General features: G+C 52.5%; 2 protein-coding genes and 1 long non-coding RNA gene across 9 annotated transcripts in view; 2 read left to right on the forward strand and 1 right to left on the reverse strand.

Annotated features, from left to right (window-relative positions):
* Positions 1 to 25,904, reverse strand: part of LOC139045273 (protein phosphatase 1L-like) — a 231,728-nt gene that overhangs the window by 67,080 nt on the left and 138,744 nt on the right. Inside the window, exon 2 of one of the 4 annotated variants that reach the window (XM_070509635.1) lies at positions 12,348 to 12,832. The exons of the other annotated variants lie outside the window; for them this stretch is intronic. Coding sequence (XP_070365736.1) covers positions 12,773 to 12,832 — 60 coding nt within the window. The 3' untranslated portion in view covers positions 12,348 to 12,772. Of the gene's footprint in view, positions 1 to 12,347; positions 12,833 to 25,904 lie in introns of those variants that run through there. 4 annotated transcript variants of the gene reach the window in all.
* On the forward strand, positions 2,869 to 6,886 carry LOC123279085 (uncharacterized). Its single transcript, XR_006516926.2, has 3 exons — positions 2,869 to 3,334; positions 3,745 to 5,482; positions 6,682 to 6,886. It is a non-coding gene; the product is annotated as an uncharacterized lncRNA (long non-coding RNA).
* LOC123286144 (ral guanine nucleotide dissociation stimulator-like) lies at positions 12,830 to 19,709 on the forward strand. Of its 4 annotated transcripts, none has more exons than XM_070509629.1 (7): positions 12,830 to 14,495; positions 15,254 to 15,469; positions 15,824 to 15,927; positions 16,430 to 16,499; positions 16,607 to 16,633; positions 17,565 to 19,215; positions 19,422 to 19,709. In XM_070509629.1, exons 1-6 carry the CDS (start codon positions 14,445 to 14,447, stop codon positions 17,769 to 17,771), a joined length of 675 nt encoding a protein of 224 aa, XP_070365730.1. In that variant the 5' UTR covers positions 12,830 to 14,444; the 3' UTR covers positions 17,772 to 19,215; positions 19,422 to 19,709. The 4 variants fall into 4 exon arrangements, with proteins under 4 accessions (XP_070365730.1, XP_070365731.1, XP_070365732.1 ...); XM_070509630.1 differs by lacking the exon at positions 19,422 to 19,709 and having other exon boundaries at positions 17,565 to 18,141; positions 18,695 to 19,210; XM_070509631.1 differs by lacking the exons at positions 16,607 to 16,633; positions 19,422 to 19,709 and having other exon boundaries at positions 17,565 to 19,112.

A 25,904-nucleotide genomic window follows, 5' to 3' on the forward strand; every position in this document is an offset into this window, starting at 1 on the left:
ACTTCCATCCTTCTGTTAGCTTTGGATTCAGTTTTCCCTTTTCCTAGTTCTGTGTGTTGTCACTTAGGTTGTCAATTTGAGGTCCTTCTTCTTTAAGACATTACAAGTTGATCACTGCAAACTTCCCTCAGTATTATTTTTGCTGCATCCCATAATTTTGGTGTGTTTTTAATTCTTTTTGTTTGTCTTGAGCTATTTTTTAATTTCTCTCTTGATTTCCTCTTTGACCTAATGTCTGTGTAAGAGGCTGCTGTTTAATTTCCATCTCTCAGGAATGATGCAGGTTTCTTCCCGATATTGATTTCTAGTCTCACGCCATTGTGTTCAGGACAGATGCTTGGTATGATTTCAATCGTCTTAATTTTGTTAAGATTTGTTTTGTGACCTCAAACGTGATCCCTTCTGGAAAATACTCTGTGTGCTCTTGAGAAGAAGGTGTATTCTGCTGCTCTTCAATAAAATGTTCTTAGTATTTAATGTCATTTATTTCTACCGTGTCCTTCTTTTCCGTCTGGATGTTCTATCCATTGTTGAAAGTTGGGTCTTGAATTTGCCGACTTTCAACTTGTATAATCTAGTGTTCAGAATACATAAATATCTCTTAGAACTCAATAATAAAAGACAAATAAAACAATTAAAATAGGCAAATGGTTGAAATAGACATTTCTCCAGAAGATATGCAGATAGCCAATAAGCACAAGAGAGATGCTCGATGTCATTCATGATTAGGGAAAGGGAAATTCAAACCACAATGTGCTACTGTTTCAAACTCAATGTGTAGGCTGTATTCAACATAAAGGAAAATCCCAAGTGTTGGTAAAGATGAGGAAGAAGGGGAGCCCTCATACATCACTGGTGGGAACGTAAAATGATGCAGCCACTGTAGAGCACAGCTTTGCATTTCTTAACATCTTCAAGCAATCATTGCCTTTGAGTTGGACAGTCCATTGTGAGGCATCTCCAATGAACATGGAAAACATATGTTCGCAGGAAAATCTGTCCATGGACATTCAAAGCAGCATTATTCACAGTAGCCCAAAAATGAAATAAACCCAATTTTCCACCAAATTATGAACACATAAAGCAAATGTGGCATATTGATACTATGGGATATAACACAGCCCTAAGAAGGAAGAAAGCACTGCTACGTGCTAGGCCCTGGATGATCCTTTAAAAAGTGTGCTAATTGAAGTGGTACACAAAGCCACAGATTCTATGATTCCATTTGAATGAAATGCCCAGAATAGCAAATCTGCAGGGAGAGGAAACAGATAAGGTCTTTCTGTGGACTTGGGTTAGGGCAAAGCACAGAGACAGCGAGGCTGGGTTTCTTTGCAAGGTATTAAAAATGTTCTGGACTTAGATAGTAGTGATAGCCACACAACATTCTCATTGTCCTAAACGTCACTGACTTGTGTACTTTCAAGTACTTAAAATGGTGTATTTTATGTTGAGCAGATTTTCTTCAGTGAAAATTTGAAATGAGGGTAATTCATGCAGCTATTAGGGGTAAGGCACGGTGTAGCCCTGAGAGTAAACATCTGATTAGGGTCTAGTAGCAAGTACGAAAATCACACAAGCTACAGTCGGAGATCCAGTCCATAGTCATGGTCTCCACCTTGAAAAGACCAGCCAAGAAAATAGCTCAGTGGTCTTGGGGGCCCTGGGAATCTGTTCAGAGATCTCAGTAATACTGGGCAGTATTCTCACCTCTTGGACCCTCTGGTGTAGGTAGGTTTGAACTTGTCAGTTGTTGATGTACATGCAGGTGGTAGACCATGGGAGGGCCCCGACCCCTCCTTCCTTGGCCAGTAGAGATAGTCTGAGGCCAGGTGGTTTCCTAAAACCATTTGGCAGAGACTTAGGCGACTGTCCTACAAGGAGTAGAATAGAGTCTCATGGAGCTGCTGTCCGTGTTGGGTTCTGTTTGTGCACACTTCTGGGTGGCCTCAATTACCTGCTTTTCTGTGGCTAGGGCCACTCCCCTATGCCAGTCCAGTCATCCTAGTAGAACAGACATATCTCTTTGGGTCGGTGGTAGCCTGTCAGGGCAGGAAACTCAGGGACTCCTGGTCTGTGGGGTACAGCTCTAGGGGCAGGTCCGTGGAGACAATGATGGACTGCAGAACATCGCCTGCGGAAAGCTGATCAGAGGATGTGGGGGAGAGCGGGGTACCAGGGAGCGCCTTGTGACGTGCGCCCACAGGAAGACCCGAAAGTAGATGTTCCTGCTATGAAATATTCACCAGCTCTTGGGGGTCAAACCAGTGATTGGTGCCCATCCACTGGCTCCCTGTGCTCTACAATTCCAGGTGGTGCAACCAAAGGGTGTGTGGGCTAAGAGCTGCTTGTGCCCGGGCACAGAATCACCAAGGTGGCCTCAAAGGCTCCCCCAAAACGACTCCTCAAAAAACAGTTGGGGCAGAAATTGGGTGGAGCATTTTTAAGGGAAGCTTGCAGCAAAGATGTTGTTCGATGGAGTTGGCTAAATTTGAGTATCTCATCAGGGCAGGCACTTCAGCTGGGGTACCGGTGATTGGAGGCCATGTGACAGGCCCACCAGTTTCTGAGTCCCGATGCTGGGCAGCCCGCTCAGCCCACTGGACTGATGAAGTGGTGCTTACGAAGCCTCTTGCTGGCCTTGTGGAAAGCAGGGCAGTGTGGTGGGAGAAGTCGTGATAGTGTCAGAGGGAGTCATGGCGGAGATTGCGGTGTGGAAGGGGGAGAACTAGAGGCAGGTGCAGTGGATGTGTGACCAACAATGGTCAGGAAGGGAAACCCGGGTGTACCCGGGGCCAGCAGGGGGCCAGCAGAGTCATGTGTCAAAACCAGACGGTGGGCCCCAAGAGGAGCCTCTTAACACTAAGCCCCACCTCACCAAACTGAGTCTTGACTTCATTAGATTTTCGACTCTCCCAGAAACAGAATCTTAAACCAGTGGATTAGGAATCCCCCAATCAGCACTAGGTAGGTATTCCACATCATAGACTGCTGCTGTCCCCTGAGGAAAGTAACCTTGCAATAACCGAGCGATCTTCCCGCCTGCTGTGACTTCTTTTTCTTCTCCCTTTTGCCTTTCAAAGTCTTTCATTCTGTACAGCTCCTTGGAGCTGCTTTCTATCTGCTAGATTGGATGCCTCCGGACGCAGGAATTGGTGAATAAAGCAATGAAGTTCTTTAGACTTACACAGTTGTATTTTCTTTCTTAACAGCTTGGTGGCAGCAGCGGGATTCGAAGGAGACTTCTCATGGCTTCGGGGATGAGAAACACAAGCATTGGTAGCCATGAAGCCTTTGGATTCTCCGTCTTTTTTGCTGTCTCTGAGGGCTGTGGGTAAGTGTCTCGTGCATCTCAGCTCCACTCTCCTTGCATTGAGCTCCTGATCTAAGTGACTTTCCAGGCCCAGGTTAACGGGCCAGTGTAGTTTGACAGGATGCTCTAGCAGAGCATCTGTCTCAGCCCTGGGTTAGTCCACAGTGCCAGTCAAAGTGGTAGCAGGCAGCTTGAGCTGGCATATGGTTCCCTGAGACACTGAGTCTCTAGCCCTTGGTTAGTCCACAGTCCCAAATTTGGTGGGGTCCGCTGATTCTGCCTGCAGTGCCGACTGTTAGGGTCTGCTGGTTCCGTGCGTAGTTCTGGCCAGGGGAGAGGGTGGCACAGGCGTGTGCTACATCCACACCCAGTCCTTGAAAACTTCCCACATGCATTTGACACGCATTTTTCTCTCCCTTGACTGGATGCAGATGTCGATGAGTTCTGAGGAAATGCTGAAGGCACAGTGTGGAGGAATTCTGGGACCCTGCGTGACTACTTGGAAGAGTGCTGTCCCCTCCACCTGAACAACCACCCGGCACTACCAGAAATGAGAGGCGTCCTGTGATCGTGGATTGGAAGGCTCCTTGTTGTTAAGATGTCAGCTTCCTCCAAAGAGATGAAGCAATTAAATGCAGTCCTTATCAAAATCCCAATGACATTTTGTGCTGAAAGACACCCATCCTAAAGTTCATATGGAATCTCAAGTATGCCCAGATGTCTAAAATAGTCTTGAAAGGAAGTACTAAGTTGGAGGACTCTCTTTTTACTGATGTAAAACTTGCTGCAAACCTACAGTATCAAAACAGCATTGTAATGGCATAAAGACAGACACATAGAGCATCGGAACAGAATAGAGAGCCCAGAAATAAGGTGGCCAAGGTTGTTCAACGTGGAAAAGACAGTCTTTTCAACCAGTGATTCCTGAAAAAGTGGATATTTTCATGCAAAATCTAAACTTGGATTCTGACCTCACACCAGATATAAAACTTAATTCTCAATGGATCAAGACCCAAATGTAAGAACTGAAACACTTTGAGGAAAACATGGGACAAACGTTTCACAATAGGACTTGGCAGTGATTTCATGGATATGACACTCAAGGCATGGGCAATAAAAAACAGAGTACACACACCAAAATTCATGAATATTAAAACCTTTTCTGCCTCTGAAGACAACATCAACAGAGTAAAAACACAACCCGTGCAGCATGGGAGCCCATATTTGCAAATGATCTATCTGACAAGGGCTGAATCCCCAGAATAGACATAGAACTTCTCAACTCAAGAACAAAAAAACAAACAACCCAAATCAAAAATGAGCAAAGTACTTGAATAGACTTTTCCTCCAAGAAGATACGCAAATGGTCAACAAGCATATAAAAAGATGCTTAATGTGACTAATCACTGGGGAAATGTAAGTCAAAATCTCAATGAGACACCACCTCACATCCATGTGACGGCACCCCCAAAAGACAGACAGTGAAGAAAGGCATGCTGGCAAAGATGTGGAGATATTGGACCCACGTACACTGTGGCTGGAATGTGAACTGGTATAGCTGCTGTGGAAATCAGCATGGCATTTCATTAAAACAATTAAAAATAGAATCACTAAATGACCCAACAATTCTACTACAGGATATATACACCTCAGAGCTGAAAAGTTGGTCTCAAAGACATATTTGAACACCCATGTTCACGGCATCATTGTTCATGATCGCTGAAACGTGGAACAACCCAAGGATCCATCCAGGGATGAATGGAGAAGCAGCATGGGCATATATATATATAGAATTGCATGTTATTCATCCTTAAAAACTAAGGATATTCTGAGATATGAGACAACATGGATGAACCTTTAGGAAATTATGCTAAATGAAATCAACCAGTCCCAAAAATACTGGGCTTGTGTGACTCCACTTATATGGCATTCCTGAAATGGTGAGATTCAGAGAGACGGACAGCGGATGCTGTTGGCCAGGGGTGGGAGCAGGGGAAGGGGAGTGACCGATGAGTGGGGACAGAGCTTCAGTTCTGTAGGGTGACAAGAGTTCTGAAGATGGATTGTGGTGATGGCTGCACCACCATACGACTGTGGTCAACACACTGAAGATGCGCTTAAGGAAGTTAATGTGCTTAATGACGTGTACACAGAAAAATGGTCAAGACGGTAAGTTTTACATTATGTGCATTTTAAGCCAATAAAAATAGATTTTCTGTTAAAAGTGCAAATACAAAGAAATGAGCAGAGGATGATTTAGTGTTTCCATTCGTGCTCTTCCATTCTGACCCTGGTGTTTGTCTCAGCCCTTGTACCTGAGGCAACTTTGATCAGACAAATGTTTTCATTCTGGGCCTAAGAGAACCTTGAAATCAGAATTATACAAAACTCTGCAAAATTTTTGTGACCATGTATTTTTCAGAGAAAACATAGTAAGACATTTTTAATATTAAATTTAAGTTTGTTTTATATCAGTTTCAGGTCTACATCAGAATGATTCAATATGTGTGTATATTGTGAAATGATCACTATAAGAAGTCTGGTTGACGTCTATCATCAAGAGTTACAAATGTGTTTCTTGTGATGAGAACTTCTAAGATTTACGCTATTAGCAACTTTCAAAATGCAATATAGTAGTATTAATACCTTGACTGCTATAAAATAAGCACCATAAAACAATTCCAGTGTATCCATTTTGTTATTAATTCACTGAATCTATTTTTTCTCAGAATCAATTAATTGTTATGCAAATGACTGAATTGCTTTTAATCTACATCATAATGTACTGACTACAGGTTCTGACATTTTAAGTTTTGTTTAGGTGTTATTCTTTCTAGCAAGTAAACTTTCCTGAATCTTATCAGTCATATCAAAATATATTCGGATGTATTTCTTCTTCCATCAATATTTAGTCACTGATAAAGTTGACCGTGTGCCATTTTAACCATTATCAGTTTTGTGTGCTGAGGGTGATTTTACCCAGTAATAGACACCGTGTAGGTTCGAAGTCTCCTTGGAGGATAAGCAGTGGGGGGAGGTCAAAGCATGGTACTTGTTTCATTTGCAGAGGGTCCATTTTGACTTTGCTTTTACAAAACGTGTTCTTTGTCCATTTGGGAATCTGAGGCCCAGAAAGTTGGAGGGACTGACCCAGACCTCAGGAGGGGGTCAGAATCCAGAGGATCAGGCAGGGCTCTGGCTTCCTCAGCCAAGGCTCAACCCCTTCCCTTCGGGTTTTCTTTGGAAACAGGGACCTCATGGTCCTAGGGGAGCCCTGCCCACCCCTGTACACGTGGGGTCATCTTCCTATTCGCATCCAATCATGCACAGGCACACTCACACCGATTTCTCCTGTGTGGACCATGCAGGGACCCCAGGAAAGAGCAGACACCAGGGAAGTGACAAGAGGCCAAGGAGAAGGCAGTTGGAGGCAGCTCTGCCATGAACAGTAGCATCCATCCTCCTGGCTACATGCCCAGAAGGCCCAAGACAGACCGAAGACTCCCTGAGGTTTCTAGGTGTGTACCTGTTCCAAGGGCATCCCTGGCCCAGCCTGGAGGGCACAGGACTGGGGAGCTGGAGTCCACTTCTGTGGGCACCTGCTACTCTGATGAGCCGTTCTCCTCTTGTGTAGACATTGGGTAGAGGAGAGAAGACCTTGGTGTCCTCCTGTGTAAAGTGGAGTGCGTCCAGCGGGTGACTCCCTGGGTTCCATATGATGCTCACGAAGGGTCTGTGGCCCTTGGTTCTCCATCGATGACGCCCTGTGCTCTGAGCACCTGAGAAAATGCTTTCCCACCTGCTGGAGATCCTTTAGAACTGAGAGAGGCTTGGGGGTTCGGGTGGATGAGAACTTGGGATAAGGAAGAACATGCCAGAGCAGTGTGTACTAAGGCCAGAGTCCAGGGACAAGACCAGTCCTTGTTGGACTCCCGAGGTCCTCACTTGGCTGGAGAGGAGAATCATTGCCTTGGTTGAGATCAGGATGCCTCCTGAGAAAAAAGGACACCCAAGTGGAGGGACAGAAAGATGAGGGAGAGGGAGGCTCCTGAGGTTCCTCCCACGGCCTGGAAGCCTGCAGGTCTGCTCCTTTACCCCTGGGACAGTGGGGAGCCTCTGCCTTGAGGACACCCAAAGAAACTTCCTGTGTGGTGGCTTCTGCCAGGGCTGCAGGGCTGGTGCTGGCCACCAGGGGGCAGGCAGCCTGCAGCGTCAGTGGTGCCCAATGAGGTTGGGTTCTCACTGTTGTCACTTCTATTGGGATGTAATTGCCACACAGCACTGCCTAAGTTAACATTGCTGTGTGGTACATTTCAAAATTGCTAAGAACCAAGAAGCTAAACTTCTCATCACAAGCAAACACTTACTTTTCTGTTTTCGGTGACGGATGTTAAGTGAACTGGTGGTGTCATTGCGCAGGCTGTGTGCATCCAGTCCCTGTGCTGACTTCTTAAACTTACACGGCGCCCACTCAGCCTGCCTCAGCTGCTGGAGCAGCGAATAGCCGTGCAGAGGCCTTTCCGGCTGTCCCCCGCCTCAGAGAACTCACTCCTCCTGGTACTAGCGTTCCTCTCCACAGTCTGACTTGGTGAAGAGCAGGAGGAGGGGACACGAGTTTCACAATTCTTCACTCAGCGACTGTGCACCGAGCACTCACCCTGTGCCAGGTGCTCAGGTGGGTCTAAGTGCAGGGCTGACAGTGACTGAGTGGTCCCTGCCGGTCAGGAGCTCACACTCTGGAGGGGACAAGGACAAAAGCACGAAAGCAAAGACATGAGAGGGGAAAGAGCCAGCGCTGAGGGGACATTCAGGGGCCTGTGAGGGAGGGCCGGGGGTCACCGGGTAGGGGTCTGAAAGGCCTCACTGGGGTGACATTTCCTGGGACCAGAATGACAAGAGGGAGCCAGCCCTGCACAAGTCTGGGAGCGGCGTGTCAGGGAGAAGGCACCCCTGCTGTAGACACTCATGGGCAGAAGGGGGTTTGGCCAGAGGATGTGAGAAAGGTGGCCAGTGTGGCTGGAGGGAGCCTGGGGGGAGAGAGGAGGCGGAGGAGGGCAGGGCCAGATCCTGGGGCCTGAAATCACGGTTCCAGTGCCTTGCATCTGTAAATGGCAAATGCCTCATATCTCACAATTTTTGTGGTTGAGGAATCAGACATAGATTAGCTTGGTTCTTCTGCTCGAGATGCCTCAAGGCCGCGGCCGCGGCCTCAAGTGATGCTCGACTGGCAGAGAATTTCCTCTCAGGTTCACTCAAAGGAGTCGAGGTGCACTTTGGACTCAGAGCATGGGTTCCTTTCTGTCTGTTGGCCTGGGTGCTGCCTCGGTTCTCTCCCATGTGGGCCTCTGTGTATGGCAGCTCAAAACGTGTGTGCTTGATTCCACAGCTCAGGGACAGGAGAGAGAGAGAGACACGGGAAAGAGAGAGAGAGACGGAACTTAAGAGAGGGAATAAGAAAGAAGTGAGAGACTTTCTGTGTTTAAAATTTAGACATGACACTCGTCCACATTGGCTGTGTTCTATTGGCGAGAGCCAGTCACTAAGCACTCAGTGGTCACACAGGAATCTGTGAGGGATGTGTGTACCACGGGTGGGGATCTCTGGGAGCCATGGTGAAGGCTGCCCACCTCACAGATCAAGATGAGGCTCTTGGGTCTCTTTCTAAACAGAAGAGGAAACAATGGAGAGGTTTGAATCCAGAGGATGACAGTGTCTGGATTTCATTCATCAACCCTCTCCTTGTGCTGACATTGAAATGAGGCCAAGAGAGGAAGTGCCTGTTGCAATAGCGCATTGCTGAACCCAGGCCTGGTTTGAGTGGTGTTCATGCTACATCCCTTCTCGTAATTCTTCCATCTCTTTGTTTGTGCATTACTTGCACTTGACACCACCTCACAGGTGGTATGGATATTATTTCATATACACCTGATGATGTCCCTAGCAAGTAGATTCTAGGCGGATTCCCCTTGGGCAGGTTTGGAGACTGGGGAGGCCCTGAGAGGCACAATGAGTTTTCCAGGACAGACAACTGGTAAGATAAAGGAGGTCTGAATTCTGCTCTGCCTCCTCAAAGCTGGGACCCTCATCACATTCCCAGGGAGCTGTGGCTGGGGCTGTGGAAGCTCCTCATGTAGAGTTAAGAAGAAGACATGGGGGTGGTTTGGGTAGGTCCGATTACAGGAAGCAGCCCAGGTAATGGAATCTTGAAAAAGTGACCTCACTTCCTTGGCGATAGACCCCAACAGATTTAGAACTCTGGTAACCAGGCAGTTAATTCTAGAGACAGACCCCTAGCCAGTTCATTTGACTGGAGACACTGCAGAGTACAACATGTTTACTTGTTGTGTACCAGTTTTCAGAGGCTCTAGGCTCAGGAAAGCCCAGAGTGTGAGACTGTTGTGTTGTTGTGGACATCGGATCAAGCCTCATGGCCAATTTGGCAGGAGGTACCCAAAGGTAATGTGGGGCAGCCCAGGGCAGCCCACTGTAGGGCAGGACACAACTCGGATCCCACCTGAGCAGCCCCATAGCCCTTGCACCTTGTGTGAGGGTTTGTGTGTGAGTGTCAGGGTGTGTGTGTACGCGTGGGCGCTGTGCGGGAAGGCAGCAGGTGAGGAGTGGGTCCCTCCTGGGCAGGAGGAGAGTGTTATGTGCTGTCAGCCCGGTGAGTCTGTCATATTCATACCCCGGGGCTTGGCTGGCAGCCTGAGCAGCTGGGTGCTGGGATCAAGCTCCTCTGCCCTTGTGTTAGTCCTGAGCCGTAGAAGTTTCATCTAGTTCCCTCCCTGGTCAGATGTCTGTGCAGACGTCCCTCTGTGCCTGAATTAGGGAACAGAATTCCTCATGGGGGTGTCCCCCTGTGGCGATGTGCAGGCAGGCCCCTGATGCCTCCTGGCCCGTCTGCCGGGCACTGTGTTTCCAGAACTCCACGCAGGAGATCTTTGAAGAGCTACATGATGGGTTCGACTTCTCTCCCTCCCTAGTCAAGGGGCAGGAGCAGCAGGCCGCCAGCAGCATCCTGTGCTGGTCTGAGGTGAGAGCAGGAGCAGAGGGTCTCCCCGCTCACCACCCCAAGATGTTCAGGTTGGGCCTGGAACCCAGGTCCGAATCTGAGCACACCCCTGGTGCCCTCACAGGGCTTTCCCACTGAGTGTCCTACGGCCTTGCTCCCAAAGGAGTCTGGGCCTCCTCTCCTCCCCAGCCAGCTGAGGGCTCGGGTGGAAAGACACTCTCCACATGTTTCTTGGAATCGTAGAGGAAAGGTTTACTGTTGTTGTCACTTCTCACGAGGCCATGAGGACCTTAGCATTTTGCTCCTGTTTTGATTGATGTAACTTCCCGGCTGGGAAGCTGTAGCACTCAGCGCCACTGTCCTTGCAGACCTGCTCCAAGCCTCACAAATCATCACACTTGCTAGGCTGATTACACACAAAGAGCATGGGCGTGGATTACAGGATTCTATACATTTCTCTGCACCTTGTCATCTCACAAAACACTTCGAATCAGAGCAGTTTGTTACGTGCTGTAAAACTGGTGAGTCTGTGATATTCATACCCCAGGCTGGCAACCTGAGCAGGTGGGTGCTGGGGATCAAGCTCCTCTGCCCTTGTGTTAATCCCGAGCCTTAGAAGTTTCATCTAGTTCCCTCCCTGGTCAGATGTCTGTGCAGATGTCCATCTGTGCCTGAACTAGGGAACAGAAATTCTCATGGGGGTGTCCCCCTATGGCGATGTGCAGCAGGCTCCTGATGCCTCCTGGCCCGTCTGCCGGTCATTGTCTTTCCAGAACTCCACTCAGGAGATGTTTGAAGAGTTATGTGTTGGGTTCGACTTCTCTCCCTCCCTAGTCAAGGGGCAGGAGCAGCAGGCCACCAGCAGCATCCTGTGCCGGTCTGAGGTGAGAGCAGGAGCAGAAGGTCTTTACCCCCACCCCCCCCCCAAGATGTTCAGCGTGGGCCTGGAACCCAGGTCTGAATCTGAGCACACCCCTGGGGCCCTCACAGGGCTTTCCCAACGGAGTGTCCTACGGCCTTGCTCCTGAAGGAGTCTGGGCCTCCTCTCCTCCCGAGCCAGCTGTGGGGTAGGGTGGAAAGACACTCTTCACGTTTCTTGGAATCATAGAGGAAATGTTTAATGTTGTTATCACTTTTCACGAGGCCATGAGGACCTTAGCATTTTGCTCCTGTTTTGACTGATGTAACTACCCGGCTGTGAAGCTGTGTAGCACTCAGGCCACTTTACTTGCAGACCTTCTCCAAGCCTCACGAGTCATCACACTTGCTAGGCTGATTTACACATAAAGAGGATGGCGGTGGGATTACAGGATCCTATACATTTCTCTGCTACTTGTCATTGCACAGAACACGGCAACTCATTGTAGGCCGCTCAGGTCAGGAGCTGAGGCCTTAAGTGACTTCATCATATTCCACAGAGGAGGACATTTTGCACAGTGATTCAGCCTTTCGATGCTGTTGGACCTTGACATGACCCAATTCTGTTGCCATTTGAGCCAACACTGCAGGGCACATTTTAAGCGTGTCCGAATAGACTCTAAGTTTTCCAGGTCTGCCATGACATAGAACCGCAGATTGGCGGAAGGTCACTAATCATCTCTTTGCTCCTGTCTGTGGTGGGGATGTTCATTGATGACTCCCTGGGATAATGCTCTTACCTCAGGCTCTTAATGCACAGAGGTACAATTGTTCCTCAGGTCACAGAATGCCTTGAAGGTACTGAGTGTTTGTCATTCCCCTAAAAATCAAATTGTACTTTTAAGTCCAAAACCATTTTCAAGGCGGGCTCTCGTCCCTCTTGCACAACTTCCTGAGGTGCTGGGAGGTTCTGGTCTGAGCTCCAGACCCTGATGCCCCTGGTGGTTCATGGTGACTCCACTGACTCTGTGTCCCTCCTTGTCCACGTGGTATGCCAAGGAACCCACCCTGTCCGTGGCTGAGGCCCGCACGATGCGGACCCTCGAGGCAGGCGCAGTGCAGAAGGTGGTAGGCTGCCTGCAACCATCTTTCCACGGCAGATCCATCTCCGTCACCACCTTCCTGTGTGTGTACCAGGCCTTCTACCCGACCCCACAGGTCCTGGACCAGCTGCTCCAGAGGTGAGTGCCCACCCCTCCACAGCACAGCAGGGAGTCTCCTACCTAATAAACGTGTGCCTTGGGAACGTCCCCACACCTCTCTGAGCGTCACCTTGCTCATCCGAATAGTGGGGTGGTAAGAGGGTAAACCTCACAGGGTCACTGAAGGAAATCACGGGAGACAGCACGGCAGACGCTTGCCTGGTGCCGGACTCCACAGAAGGGACTGCTGCTCATGCTGCGTGTCCTCATGCTTACAGCTTCCGTCGCCAGTGAGGAGACTCCCTGCCTCTCCCCTCGCTGGCCTGTGGCCTTCCTGAGTGTGGAAAAGTACATGAAAGCAAACTGTTTTCCTATTGGCAAGACAATTTAGCGAGTCCATCTAGCTGATCCTGGTCCTTGTCTTCGGTGCGGCCAGAGCAGTGGTCTCTGTGGGCAGCAGAGGAGACGCAGGCCCACTCAGAATTCTGGGAAGGCTCTGGATGGGGTTCATTCATTCAATACTATATGTTAAGCTCCTACTACACTCGTACCCTTTCCTACACACTAAGGGTGTCCACTGAAGGAAGCAGACACTCTCCCTGGGGCTCAATTCTAGCCTGAGAGCTAGAAGCTCACTTCTGGGCATCATGAGTATTCATGCCCAGAGGACGTTAGATGTCACACCCTCTTGGCCTCCTCTAGATATGGACGCATCCTCTCATAGTCAGACCACGATGACAGACTTCAAGGACCAACTAAGACCATGAGTGGTGTTGGGTCCAGAGGGAGGGCCTCCTGTGTCCACAGAAGGGGCTAGGAGACCATGGGGACTGTGGCTATGGATGGACCGGCAGACCCTGGATCTCACGCCTCTTGGGGTTTCTGTGGGGGGCCTGAGGTCTGCGGTCTTCCCTACAGGAGGAAATGAATCAAAGAGACCTGTTCATGGGGTGCCAGTCCCGCCATGGGAAGCAGAGGAGAGGCTGGGCTGAGTCGGCCACTGAGAGACTCCTCGCTTCCACAGTTCCCTCTCCCTCTCCCTGCCCTCTGCACAGGCACCTCTCCTAAGCACCGCCACTGGGGCCCAGAACAGTAGGTGGTGAGTAGCCTGGTCACAAATCTGCCTCCAACCTCAGTCCTGATGCTCGAGCGTGGAGGATGGGGCAGGCTATGTCCAGGCCCTTTGGGAAAAGAGTGTCAGGTGGAAGACCAGACTCACACAGGCTCTCTGTTAGATTGGCTGATGACCAGGCCTTCCAGTGCAAGGACAGCCACCCAGGGATTGGAGTGGCTGGTCCACCCTCTGGGGCTCAGGCACAGAGAAGGTGCTGTGGGAACACAGTGTGGAACAGCAGGCCAGGCCTGTGACTCTCTTCACACATGCCTCTCCCCAGTGCCCTCTCTCCCATCTGGGGCCCCCGGCCTCAGGAGAACTCCCAGGATATGTGGCAGATGCTGCGCCACTCCAGGATCAATCTGACATTGGCGTATCTCCAGGACCTCTTGCCTGGCTCAGTCCTGAAGCACCAGGCCACCCCTCTTCTCATCCAGGTGGACCTTTTCCAGGCCACTGAGTTGGAGACAGAGGGTAAGGGAGACCGTAGGCTTGGAAGACTACCCCAGTGGGTGGGTCACGACTGGGGATTCATTGAAAGACAGTGGGATCTTTCCTGTTTGGGGAAAGGCACATGGAAAGCAACTTATGTAGCTGACCCTTTCTCTTTCTCCATCTCCTGCCCCAGCTCCAGCGCTTCTGCCAGGTGCAGAGGCAGAAAAGGGGCCACATCTGGAGCTGGACGGAACTCCAGTTCTATTTCTGCCGTCACTTCTAGCGCTGGAACCGGCAGCAGCACCCTCAGCTGCTCCAGACCCCGAGCGAGTGCCATCAGCAGCCCCAGCCCAAGTGCCAGGTCCTGAACTGGACTCAACGGGACCAAGGGGTCTGCTGGGATTTCCACCTCAGGCTCCAGTAACAGCCGCAGAATCAGCTCCGGTTCCAGAGGCTTCCCACCCCTGTCGAGTGACCGGGAAGAAGCAGCCCGATGGGAAGCCTAGCCTCATGGCCTTCTCCCCAAGGGAGGTGGCAGAACAGCTGACGGCCATTGACGCGGTGAGCACCCGGGCTCTCAGGGCGGGGTGGGGCAGGCCACCCCTATGCCATCAGCTGGCCCAGACCTGCTTTTCCCTGTGGCGGCTCCTGTGACCTGGGTCCCAATCCCAGCTCCACCACTTCCCAACCATGGGATCTGGGCAACTCCCCAGCCTTCGTGTTCCACCCTCACACTGTAGAGATGGGGACCAAGAGGCCCTGCTGGACAGAGGGGCTGAGCACATTGAGTGAAGTAGAACACAGAGGAAGCCTGGTGGGGCTTGGCCCGAGAGGTCGGGGAGGAGAACTCACTGTGTGCAGCCAGGAACTCAGGCGGCCCAGCCATCTGCTCGGGATGCTCAGCAGCCTCAGCATTTGTGATGCACCAGACGTGTACTTCACTAAAAGGGAGACAACCTGACAAAGCCCGTGGGTGTAGCTGGCACAGGGCAATGTGCAGCGGAATGGGGCCTGGGACCAAGGATGCTCAGGATGCAGGGAGATGCCCCCTTGGGAGGAGCCCAGTGGAGCAGCCCTCTGGAGCTTGCAGTCTGTGGGGGTGGGCTGTGTGTAAATGCTCCTGTCCTTTCCCCACCAGTCTGGAGTCCCGGGTCCTCCTGTGCTGGGTGCTCTCAGTGGAAGAACAATGAAAGCGAGGGGCTCCCACCACGCTGAGAACACATCCTCAGCTTCCTGAGCCCCTCCTTAGACCGGTGACTCCTGCTTGGACACTAAGCTGGGCTGTGGCAGGGCTGAGTGACACTCCCCCTCCTCCCCAGGAAGTGTTCAAGAACGTCGAGCCCTCTGAGTGTCTGGGCTCCACCTGGGGCAAAAGAAACCGGCCCGGACATGAGAACGTGGCACCCACCGTCTGGGCCACAGTGGTGCAGTTCAACAGAGTAGTAAAGTGTGTCATGACGTCCTGCCTTGGGGACCCAAACGTGACGGCCCGGGACAGGGCCAAGGTTCTGGAGCGGTGGATCGAGGTGGCCAGGGTATGCGGGGGGAGACCCTCTCCAGAGCCGTGGAACTGCCCCTTCTCCTTGATCAGCTCTCAGGACTGAAGGCTGCACTCTAAGCCCCTGCACAGTCGCTAGGTCCTTCCTGTCAAGGGCACACTGACCTTGACTCGCATGTCCCAGGGGTGGGATGCTCACTTCCTCCCTGGCTCCTTCCTACTTTGAGCGAAATTCCTCCTCCTGGAAGTGTTACTCTTTGGTCCACCTGTGCCCACCCTGGCACCCTGGCCATCTGTCCCACTCAGGAGGGGAGAGTGGAAGGGAGGGGGACTGAAGCCAGAGCAGACAGGGCTCCTGCTCCCCCTCCCAGCTCCTCCTCTCCCTCCTCAGGAGTGCCGAGCCTTGAGGAACATCTCCTCCCTGCACGCAGTCCTCTCGGCTCTGCAGAGCGTGCCCATACACAGACTGAAGAAGACCTGGGGGAAAGTGTCCAGGTGGGGAGGCCTCTCCACAGGAGGACCAGGGGGAGGAGGGAGCTCCCGCGTGTCTGCCATTGCCCTCTCGTCAGCTGGAGCTTCCTGGGTGGCAGTAAGCCCTGGGCACAGGGCCTGGGTGGGTGTGCAGTGTCCCTGATCCTCACTGGCAACTTAGGCCCCCAGTTCTGCTTCAGGAATCAGGTTCCCTGGATGTCACATAGTAGGTTGAACCAAAGTGGAGATTTTCAAGCGTTTGCCATACAGCAACAGAACTCTGTGCCCAGTGGGAAACCAAACTGGTCAAAATACAGCTGCTGCATAGAAAAGGGAGTGGCAGCCCCAGGTGACCAACATGAGAGCCCCCTCTGCAGTCCCATGGTGACGTCAGTGCTCAGAGGACCCCCACGAAAATCCTCATTCGGGCAGTTTGGATTTTCCAGATTCTCATCGAGAAGGGACTTGCACTTATGCCCCCTGCCCCATTGTTCCTGAGTTTCTCCTTCCTCCTTTCCCCCCTCAGGAAGAGCTGCCGAAAATTTAAAAAGCTCTGTGATGAGGACAACTCCCTTAGCTGGGAGCTGCTCATCAAGGTAGAGTGGAGGCTGGCATGTGGAGGGAGAGGCGGGGTGTGGGGAAGGGGGAAGGGGCAGGATGTGGACGGTCATTTCTCACTTGGAGTTTCTGTGTACAATTCCAGTCTTCCCTGGATGAACAGGAAGATGGGGTATGTTTGGTCCATGGGCAGGTGGGGGAGGTGTTTGTGGGGTGGGAAGCCCCGGTCATGGCAGGAAGTGGGGGTGTCTGGGCTGATCCCGGAGGGGATGCTGAGCTGGCCGGTGGAGCAGGGGCTGCCTTCCATTTTGGTCCACGCTGTCAGCACTTAGATTCTTCCAGGCTGTTGCGTGCATGGGGTGGACGGGCGTATGTTTCTTCCCTGAAGCAGCTCAGTGTGTCTTTAGGAAGCCAGGCCCCCACTGCTCCTTCTGTCTTCACCACTTCTCCACGAGGAGGGCACCCTGCCTGCCCTCGGGATGGGCACTGCCAGGCATTCCCCCAGGCCAGGTGGACAAATGGGCTGCCCAGCCTTGAGTCTGAATGGCTGGAGCATGACAGATGTTTGTGCATGTGTGACTCCCCAGAGGCCCTACCACCGTCCCTGCTAGTCTGTCCCTGTCAGGAACACTCACCTGGGTCCTAGTCAGCAGTAACTGGTGCCCAGGTGGCTTATGGGAAGTGTCCAGGAAACTGGTGGTGCTCAGTGGATCTTTCCTGAATGGACCTCATAGGCTTCACATGAAAGAGAAACAGAAGTGTCCTCTCAGCCCCGCCCCACCCTTTCACGCCGGGTGGGGTGAGAGCCAGAACCATGTAAACCGTCACTGACGCTGAGTCCTCAGGAGACCCTGCGAGGTAGGGGTGAGTTGTCACACTTTCCAGATGAGGAGGCTGACTCAAGGAGGACAGGCGTTCGGCCCAAGGTCACACAGCGAGAGTGTTGGAGCTAGGATTGTTCTAGAATCAGAGTGTGCTGGAGGATGGAGTAGCATGGGTACCAGCTGACTTGGTTCAGACGTCCAGGGCTGAGGTCAGAGGGGCTGAGGAGAAGTGGGGTGAGGGGAGGATGGCCTCCTTGACCCTGTCCTCAATCCTGGCAGAAGCAGCCCTCCAAGTTTGCCACCCTGCTGAGGACCCTGCAGAGAGGCCGGAAGAGGCAGCAGCAGCACGTGAGTGCGCCTGTGGGGAGGCGCTCCAAGGTCAGAGGAGGGGACTCTGCCCTCCCAGCTGGGGGCTCCAATCCAGAGAGGGGGCCTTCCTCCTGCAGCCCTCCTCCTGTTGCCGCAGAGCCTGACACCCGCCCTTAGAAGTGACCAGGAGGAGGGCCTGGGGAGCTGCAGCAGGATGGGTCGGGAGAGTGGAGGGGCCAAGGATTAAAGGCCCTGTGACCAGCCAAAAGCAGGCCCTGGGAGGTGACCAGGAGGAGTCTGGTGTTCTTGGAGGGTGAGGGGTGGGGATTGAGGGCCGGCTATAAAGGGTTTGAGGCTGCTCCGTGTGGGGACCCTGGGCTGGGCCAGGAGGCTGAGCATGAGGAGTTTTCAGGGGAGGGTCATGGGGACACCTGAGACCAGGGCCTCATCCCATCTAATCCCAATGGCACAGGGCATCGTCCCCTTCCTGGGCACCATGCTAACTGACCTGATCATGCTGGACACTGCCATGGAGGATTACGTAAATGTGAGTGAGGCCGGGGGCCAGAAGGGGATGACCAGGTTGGGACTTGGGAAGACACAGTCCCAGTACCAAGACCTGAGTGGTCAGAATGTGGTAACTTCCTGTCATGACAGCCTCCCAGGCTCCCCTGTGGGCTGGGGCAGTGTGCCCCTCTTAGGGATGAGGGAACGAAGGCTCCACGTGGAGCCCGTCCCGGGTCCCCAGGCTGGCAAAGCAGCAGAGCTGCCCGCCTGCAGAGCTGCATGGGCTTTGTTGGAGGCGAGAGAGAAGTCAGCCTCCAAGTCAGGCAGCACACTGATGGAGCTGTCCCTTCCTGCCTGAGGACTCAGCCTCCCTGTCCGTCATCGGAGGGGCTTGGGCTACAGGGTCTTTGAGTGTCGGCCCCCATGTCCTCCCTTCTCTGGAGCCCAGAGCCTGGCCTGGGTCCAAGTCCTGTTTTCTGTCAGGCCCAGCCCCCTCCTGGACCTGGAGCTGGGCACCATGAGAAGGGGTGTGCACGGGGGCTGGTCATAGCTAGGGGGCTCGTTCTGATGGACTTTTGCTGTCTGCCTTCCAGGGCAATGAGATCAACCACGAGAAAAAGAAAAAGGTGAGCAGCTGTGGCCTTCCATGTCAGGGAGGAGAGGGGCGTGGAAACCAGAGACGCCCCTGGGCGGAACTCTCCTGGGCACCACCCGCTGCATCTTACATTTACTGAGAGTGTTGGATGACAGAGAATCAGGAGACCCATCCAGTGGGGGGGTGGGGGCAGCGCTGGGCATCAAGCAAAACTTCCTGCGGGAGGGGCTTCTACCCATCTCTGAGAACAGGTAGGTCCTGCGTGGAATTGGAGGGAAGGAGGGTCCCATGTGAGCAAGGACCCAGGACCAGCCCCTTGCCCCACTCCTCACCCCCTGAAGACCCTGCAGCATCCCCAGCAGGCTCTGTCTGCATCCTCTCCTCCCTCTGGTGCCAGGAGCACAAAGTGATGATGGAGATCGTGCAGCTCCAGGAGGCTGCAGAGAATTACAACCTAGAGCCCCAGGAGCTATTCAGGGCCTGGTTCTGGGACATGGAGCAGCTCAGTGAGGAGGAGAGGTGAGGCTGGACAGGACATGGGGAGGAACAGGTGCACTCTCCCTGCTGGCCAGTCCGGAGAGCCTGAGTCCATGACTCCCTTGTCAGCCCTGACCTGTCGCATGGCGATGGCTGGGGAAGCTGGGCTCCAGCTGCTGGGCAGATGCCGGGAGGGACACCAGGGCTGTGGATTGTGGGAGGCTCACAGATGCCACTCTATCCTGTAGCTACAGCCTGTCCTGCCAGCTGGAGCCCCGGTGCTAGTTGGCCAGCAAATCTCTCCAGGCCCAGAGAGCATGGCCATCATGAAGCTGAGGAGGGAGTGAGCGTCCCGTTGTCGTATGACCTCTTCCTTAGCAGCAGGGACCCAGCTGGGGCACTCAGGGTGCAAGGGCCCCACCGCCTGCCACCCCTTCCTGAGGCCAATTTCCATCTCTGTAGGGGTGAGAATCACTGCTTGTAAATAGTTCATGCCAGATTTGCAGACTGTTGTATTAAAGTCCTGTTTCTCTTAGAGCCTGGGAGTGGTAGTTCTTTCACATTCTTTGCTAATTTAAACACTGTCCAGACTCTCAGATCCCTCACTGGAGTAAGACATTTTGCAGTCATCCGATTATTGTGTGTGGGAGAGGGGGGAAGGTGTAGCCCCTCCCTGGCTGCTGAAGGAGACCCCCAAGTGCCCCTCCTCAGAGGACAGGTCCGTGTCAGCATCGTGAAGCTGGGCCAGGAGCAGAGACAGCCCCTCAGACCCCTGAGATGGGAGGTCGAGGTGTTTTCTCAGGCCGAGCATCCACCACGGAAATGTGGGGGGCCCTAAAGCCACCACTTGCCAGGCCCACTCTGTGCCCCAGGAGAGGGGCTGCCCGTCCACACTCTGGAGGGAGAGGAAACATTTCCTGCGTCTCTTGTGGACGTGTCTCTGGACCCCATGTTGGGAACTTGTACTTTTCTAGTTCAGCCTCTGGAAACGCATCAGCTCTAAGTGGGGAAAACACGTAAGGAGATCAAACCGTGCGTGTGGAGAGGACAAGGCCAGGGGAAGGTCATTTGTGCAGGGACTTTGGGCAGGCAGGACCTCCCCTCCTCAGTGTCCCCCTGGGGCTCCATGCTCACCCTTCCCCTGGCCTGGAATCCTGCTGGGAACTTGTCCCCGGCTCCGAAGTCCTCTCCCTGCTCGTCTCCTCTCCAGGGGAACACTTGTGGTGCAGCCTTCCAGGCTCCAGCTGGGCCCCGTTCCCGACACCCTCCTGCTCCCTGGGACCCAGGACCCCAGCCCCTGCACTTCCTTCTTCACTCTTGTCAAGTCAGAAGTCCCCTCAAGGCCCCACCCTCCCTCAGGTGCCTCACAGCCACTCCTCCCTGGCTGGCCTGATGGACCAGGATGGGTTCTGACAGGCGGGATAAGGGTCCATGTACCTGGCCAGACGAAACCCCCACTCGGTCCCTTGCTGACCAAGGTGACTTCCGGGTCTGTGTGGTGCTGACGTCCTTGGTCTGGAAGATCCGTCCGTCACACCCTGAGTCATGTTATTCCTGACTTGTCCTACGTTCTGGCTGGGCCCGAGCCCATAGACCTTTGGCCCTGGGATGGCTGTGCTCTCATCTGCAGTCTTGTGCTGTGGTTACCTCCTGGGCTGTGTGAGCCATTTCTGTTGGGGGCTTTGAAAGCTGAGGTTGAGAGGGGCAGGTGTAGGGATGTCCTCCAGGGGAATGCCACCCAACTATGATCTCTGGGCATCCATGGACACGGCCTTGCCTGTTTAAATCCTGAAGGGCTGGCAGTATGGGTGGACAAGAGCCACTGCGCTGAGTTCACCCAGAGTCCCCACCCGGTGATCAGCAGCTCAGGGGTCACCGCCGAGTATTGTGAACGTGCTCCCACGGAAACACCCAGTCACAGCAAGACCCAGATGACTTGTTTAGCGGTTCAGAGCTCTCCCCTCTGGATGGAGGCTGCCAGTGGCCCTCAGACACACAGGGGGCCTGGCCTCTGCCAGCGTGGCCTTCAGGCTGCGGCAGGGACGGAGCACACATCCTGGTTGCCCACGGCCTCCCTGACAGGGCACAGCCATCCAAGAACGTGACTGGCTACACGGCAGACCATCCTTTACCTCCAAGAGCAAGAGAAGCGCCAGGACCCAGGGCTGAGCAGGGCCGGGGAAGGCAAGAGGTCTAGGTTAAGAGTCTTTGTGCGTATCCACTCATTTTGCCCTCAGAATAATTTGGAGTGTTGTGGGTAATATCCCAGGTTTTTAATAACGTAGAGGAAGCACAGAAAGGAGGAGTAATTGGCCGTTGTCACCCACACCATCTGGCCTGTCCTCCTCAAACCTGCCTGGGCTCTCTTGCTCCCTCACCTCCGCTTTTCTTGCCCGCAACTAGAATGCCTGCCCACCGCATCTCTGCCCCCTCAGACAGATGGCTTACCCAGGGACTCCATCTTGATGCAGGGAACCTGTTGTCCTCGATGTGACCAGGGCCCAGGTCAGTTCCGAGTTGGTCCCCCTCCCTTGGCCATGAGAGACAGAGAGAGCTCAGTGTGTGCCTGATTGTTCTACCAGATTAGAGGCTGAAGTCATGAATTTCCTTCTATCCCACCCACCATCAGGCCCAGAAACGAAGGAGCAACTGGAATCTTGTTGGATTGGGGGCACATTTTGTGCCAGAGAAGAATAACGTCACACAGTTAAATGGTCCTGGTGGGAGACTTTACGACATTCTTCAGTGACACAAAGTTCTGCCGTGTAGTCTCACTAGCTGTTTCTTAACAAGCATCCCCCCAAGGCTGCTCCTGACCACAGAGAGTGGGAGTCAGAACTGGGCAAAGTTTCATCATCAGAACTCTTCACTGGTCTGTGGTCTTTTTGCCAAGAGAGTGAAATAGACCAAGGGAGACGTCCCTGCTCCCCGCAGTTCTCGTGCCATGAGTGCCATCCCACCCCATTGCAGGGGACAACTGCTGGGTAGTCGGGCCTTCTCTCAGGGGCAGACATTTTGGAATGGCCTGGGAGCAGATTTGGGAAGTCAGCGTCAGCTCTCTGACCATGTCTCCAGAATCTTCATGAGCTCACAGGAAACAGGACCTGGTTTTGAGTTTCTGAGCATGACTACACTAAGGTGGTCACTCAGGGCCTTGCCCAGGAGGCACCTCCTCCTGGAAGCAGCCGAGATGCAGGGACCTAGGCTAGCATCAGAGCAGGTGGCCTGGGGGAGTGGCAGCTTGTCTGTGGTACTCAGAGGCTGTTTAAAAGCACCCTGGATGGTAGGAGGTGTGAAAGAAGGAGCTGGACCAGGACTCCTGGGGAGCTGAGGATGGCTGGAAGGATGTGAGGTTGTCACACAGAGCTGGGTGTCCACCGTGATGGAAACAGAGGTGAACAGAGGCCAGGGCAGTGCTGAGTGTCCACAGACCAGTCAAAGCCAACTGGTGGGCTTCCCAGCAGAAGGTAGAGCCCAGTAACAGGGGTGTGAGGGGTGGGAGCAGACAGTACACAGCCTGGAGCGGGCAGGAGTTGGAGGCCCAGAGAGCTTGTGGTGAACAACAGGGCACGTTAAGGAAAACGGGGCCCCGTCTCAGAGAGCAGCAGGCATGCAGCCTGGGCGACGGATGGAGCCTCAAACAAACAGGGCTGGAGCCCTCAGCCAGCACGACTGGAGTTCATTTCCAGAAAAAAGAGAGGCTCCCTGCCAGGACGACACGACCACAAGGCTTTGGGGGTCCCATAGCCAGGCTGGAGGGGCTAAGCCTCCTGATGTCCTGGGTGGAAGGGCTCCCAGGGCATGGGGTATGGAGCAAGGGGGCAGGGAAGGGGCACCCGAAACACCTCAGGAGCCCAGGGGAGCCTAGGGTGCTTGTTCCCTGGTGTCCACCCCAAGAGTGGATTCAAACGGGAGTGCTGACCTGCTGAGTGGTTCAGGCCCCAGTGCCTGCTGGCCTGCTGCCCCTTCCTCGCCCTGTGGCCTGGGACCGGGATGTGAGAAAAGCTGCTGAGCACGGGCTTGGTGTGACCATGGCCCACAGAGGGCATGCCAACCACACTGAACCCTGCATCCAGGAGGCATGTGAGGCCCGGCAGCACCTCTCAGGAGGGCCCAGGATGCGTTTTTCGTGTCCTAACGACGGCAACAATAGTTCCCTAGTGGAATGTGTCCTTATGTGAATGTAGCAATGAGGCAGACGGAGCTGGAAGGATGCACAGAGATCCCATGCTAACCTGTGCATTGTATGGGGAACCTGAAGTGCAAAGGGCCCAGGAGCCGCTGCGGCTCATGTGGAGAAGCTCAGTCACTCAGCGAATGGATGGGGGCGTGAGCGCACACGGGCCAGAAACCAACACCAGCTACCTTTGCTCCATGCACATCACTCTGATTTTGAAGTGTTTCAGCTGAATAGACCATTTTCTTAACTAAACAAATGTCCAACTGATGCCCCCACTGATTCTGAAGGGGCCTCTTTCTCAAACTCTCAGAGCCACGCTGGCGGGCATGAGACCGCTCCTTGTCCCGACGGAGCTCCGCTGCCTCTTTCTGCCTCCAGCGTCCCTCACATGTGTGGCAATCTTCCTCTCTTTTGTCTGTGGGACACCTACCACAGCATGGCTTAATGAACAGGGCATAATTCTGCGCCTAGGATTTCAACCTGTGAATCCTGGGCAGCCGAAATGAAGCATTTGACTCAGCCACTACACCGCCAGGTAGGTTTTAATGCTTAAATATTCTTACGACATAAATGTGATGGAAAACTATGGCGCCTGTGTATTTTAGTTGGGGATATAACGCCTCCTTACTTTACTACAGGATTCTGCAGCATTGTCTTGCGCCTTCTCAGCCTCAGCCTGGAATCAGCCTTTTCCTCAAGGAACGCTGCCTCCTTGTATGAGACCATGGCATTAAAAACGTGCATCTGTGAGCTCAGTGTGCTGGTTGCTCCGGGGTGTCCTTGCTTCTTGGCCCTCTCGGTGGCAGGATGCTTAAGTTAGGCTGGTGTGCTGACCTTACCGTGTGTACACTGTCTGCTGTATATGTGTCTATATGGAAACAGCCATGTTTAGATTAAGGTCAACGTCAGTTCAGAGCACGGCTTCCCAGTCGAAAGCATGGCCACATGGAGCCCTCCAGCCCGCGCCCTGCCCTCCCCGAAACCTGCCCCTGCAGTAGTGGAACCCTGGCTCCTGCCGTCTGACGACCACTCAGTCCTTTCTCCAATCCCGGTCTAGATGCATAGGGGCCTCACAGTTATTAACCAGTAACTGTTGAGAAAGAACTTTATCAAGTAGGGTTCTCTGCTTGCTCGGTGTCTTTTCTTGTAGTTGTACAGATTCCAGTCATTTCCAAAGGTCCTTAGGTCAGCACCACTTCCCCCACCACTTGCAGTGAGTTTGTTTCTTCCATTCTCAATACGGTTAGACTCTCTAGTCTCATCTGCATTCCATCCAAGGATCCACCCACCTAAATCATTTTACTAATTTGTGTAAGTCAAGATTTGCTCTTTCCACTGTAAAAATCTGGGGATTTCGTCAAAGGCAGAGAGGCAAGTATCCGCCATTAAAGCATCACACGGATTTCCTGACCTCTTCATCCCTCTCCCCCGACCCCAGCCCTGCACAGCTCTGGGAAGCTGATCTGTGGATCAAATTGATAGCTTTGTGTTTGCAGAATGCCATATCAATGAGACCGTACTCTACCCAGCCTTCGCAGATGCTTCTTTCTGTTAGAAAGGTGAATTTGAGATTCCTCCATGTGCTTTCATCTTGATAGCTCTTTCAGTGTTGGCACCTGATAGCATTACATTGCATGGATGTACCTCATTTGGGTGTCCTTTCATTTATGGAAGGTTATCTTTGTTCATTCAAGTTCCCTGCCTGTATAAATGAGGTGCAGTCTATATATGTGTGCTGGCTTTTTTGTTGACGTTCTATTTGAAAACATTGTGTAAATGCCTAGGAAGATGGTTGAGGGATCACGTGTTAAGATGATGTTTAGCTCTGTAAGAAAGTGCCCAGTGTCTTCCACAGTGGCCGCACCACTCGGCATGGGCAGCAGTGACGACAGAGAGTCTGTGCTGTCCTACCCCCCAGCCATAAATTGATCTCGTCTATTTGTGTGTCAAGGCGTCTCACTTTGTTTCAACTTGCTTCTCTCTAATGATAAGTGATTTTGAGCATCTTCTTACATGCTTATTGTATGCTTATACCTTCATTAGCGAGGTGTCTGTTCAGATCTTCACCCATTTTTCATTGGAATGTTTGTTTTCTTATTGTTGAATTTATGATGCTTTGCACATTTTAATACAAGCCCTTTCTTAAATAGGCTTCTTCGAAAGATTTTGCACAGTCTAGGGTTGTCTTTTTCTTCTCTTAACAGTGATTGTCACAGAGTAGAAAATTTTAATTCTAACAAAGTCCACCTTAACTGGATGTTTCTTTGAAGACTCGTTCTTTCAATGTTGAAGATAAAAGGTCATTATGAAAACTGAGGTCATATCTTCTCCTTTGCTAGTTCTAGAATTTTGATAGTTTCACAGTTTATGTTTACATCCATGAACAATTTTTGTGAATATTTGTGTCATGTGAAAAGTTGGCGTCTTTGTTAAGTTTTTTCCATATGGTCACCCGATTGTGCCATCACCATTTGTTTAAAAGACTAACTTTTCTCCATCAAATTGCCTCTGATCTTTTGACAAAGATCAGTTGACCATGTTTGTGAGTCTA

Source organism: Equus asinus, chromosome 5, assembly GCF_041296235.1.
Source record: "Equus asinus isolate D_3611 breed Donkey chromosome 5, EquAss-T2T_v2, whole genome shotgun sequence".
Classification (NCBI taxonomy): Eukaryota; Metazoa; Chordata; class Mammalia; order Perissodactyla; family Equidae; genus Equus; species Equus asinus.

Excerpts from the sequence above, each read along its gene's own strand:
- LOC123286144 (XM_070509628.1), top strand. The coding sequence starts at position 14,445 with ATGGCCTTCTCCCCAAGGGAGGTGGCAGAACAGCTGACGGCCATTGAC. Across the intron at positions 14,496-15,253 it reads AGCTGACGGCCATTGACGCG|GAAGTGTTCAAGAACGTCGA; the intron begins GTGAGCACCCGG and ends CCTCCTCCCCAG. Across the intron at positions 15,928-16,429 it reads ACCTGGGGGAAAGTGTCCAG|GAAGAGCTGCCGAAAATTTA; the intron begins GTGGGGAGGCCT and ends TTCCCCCCTCAG.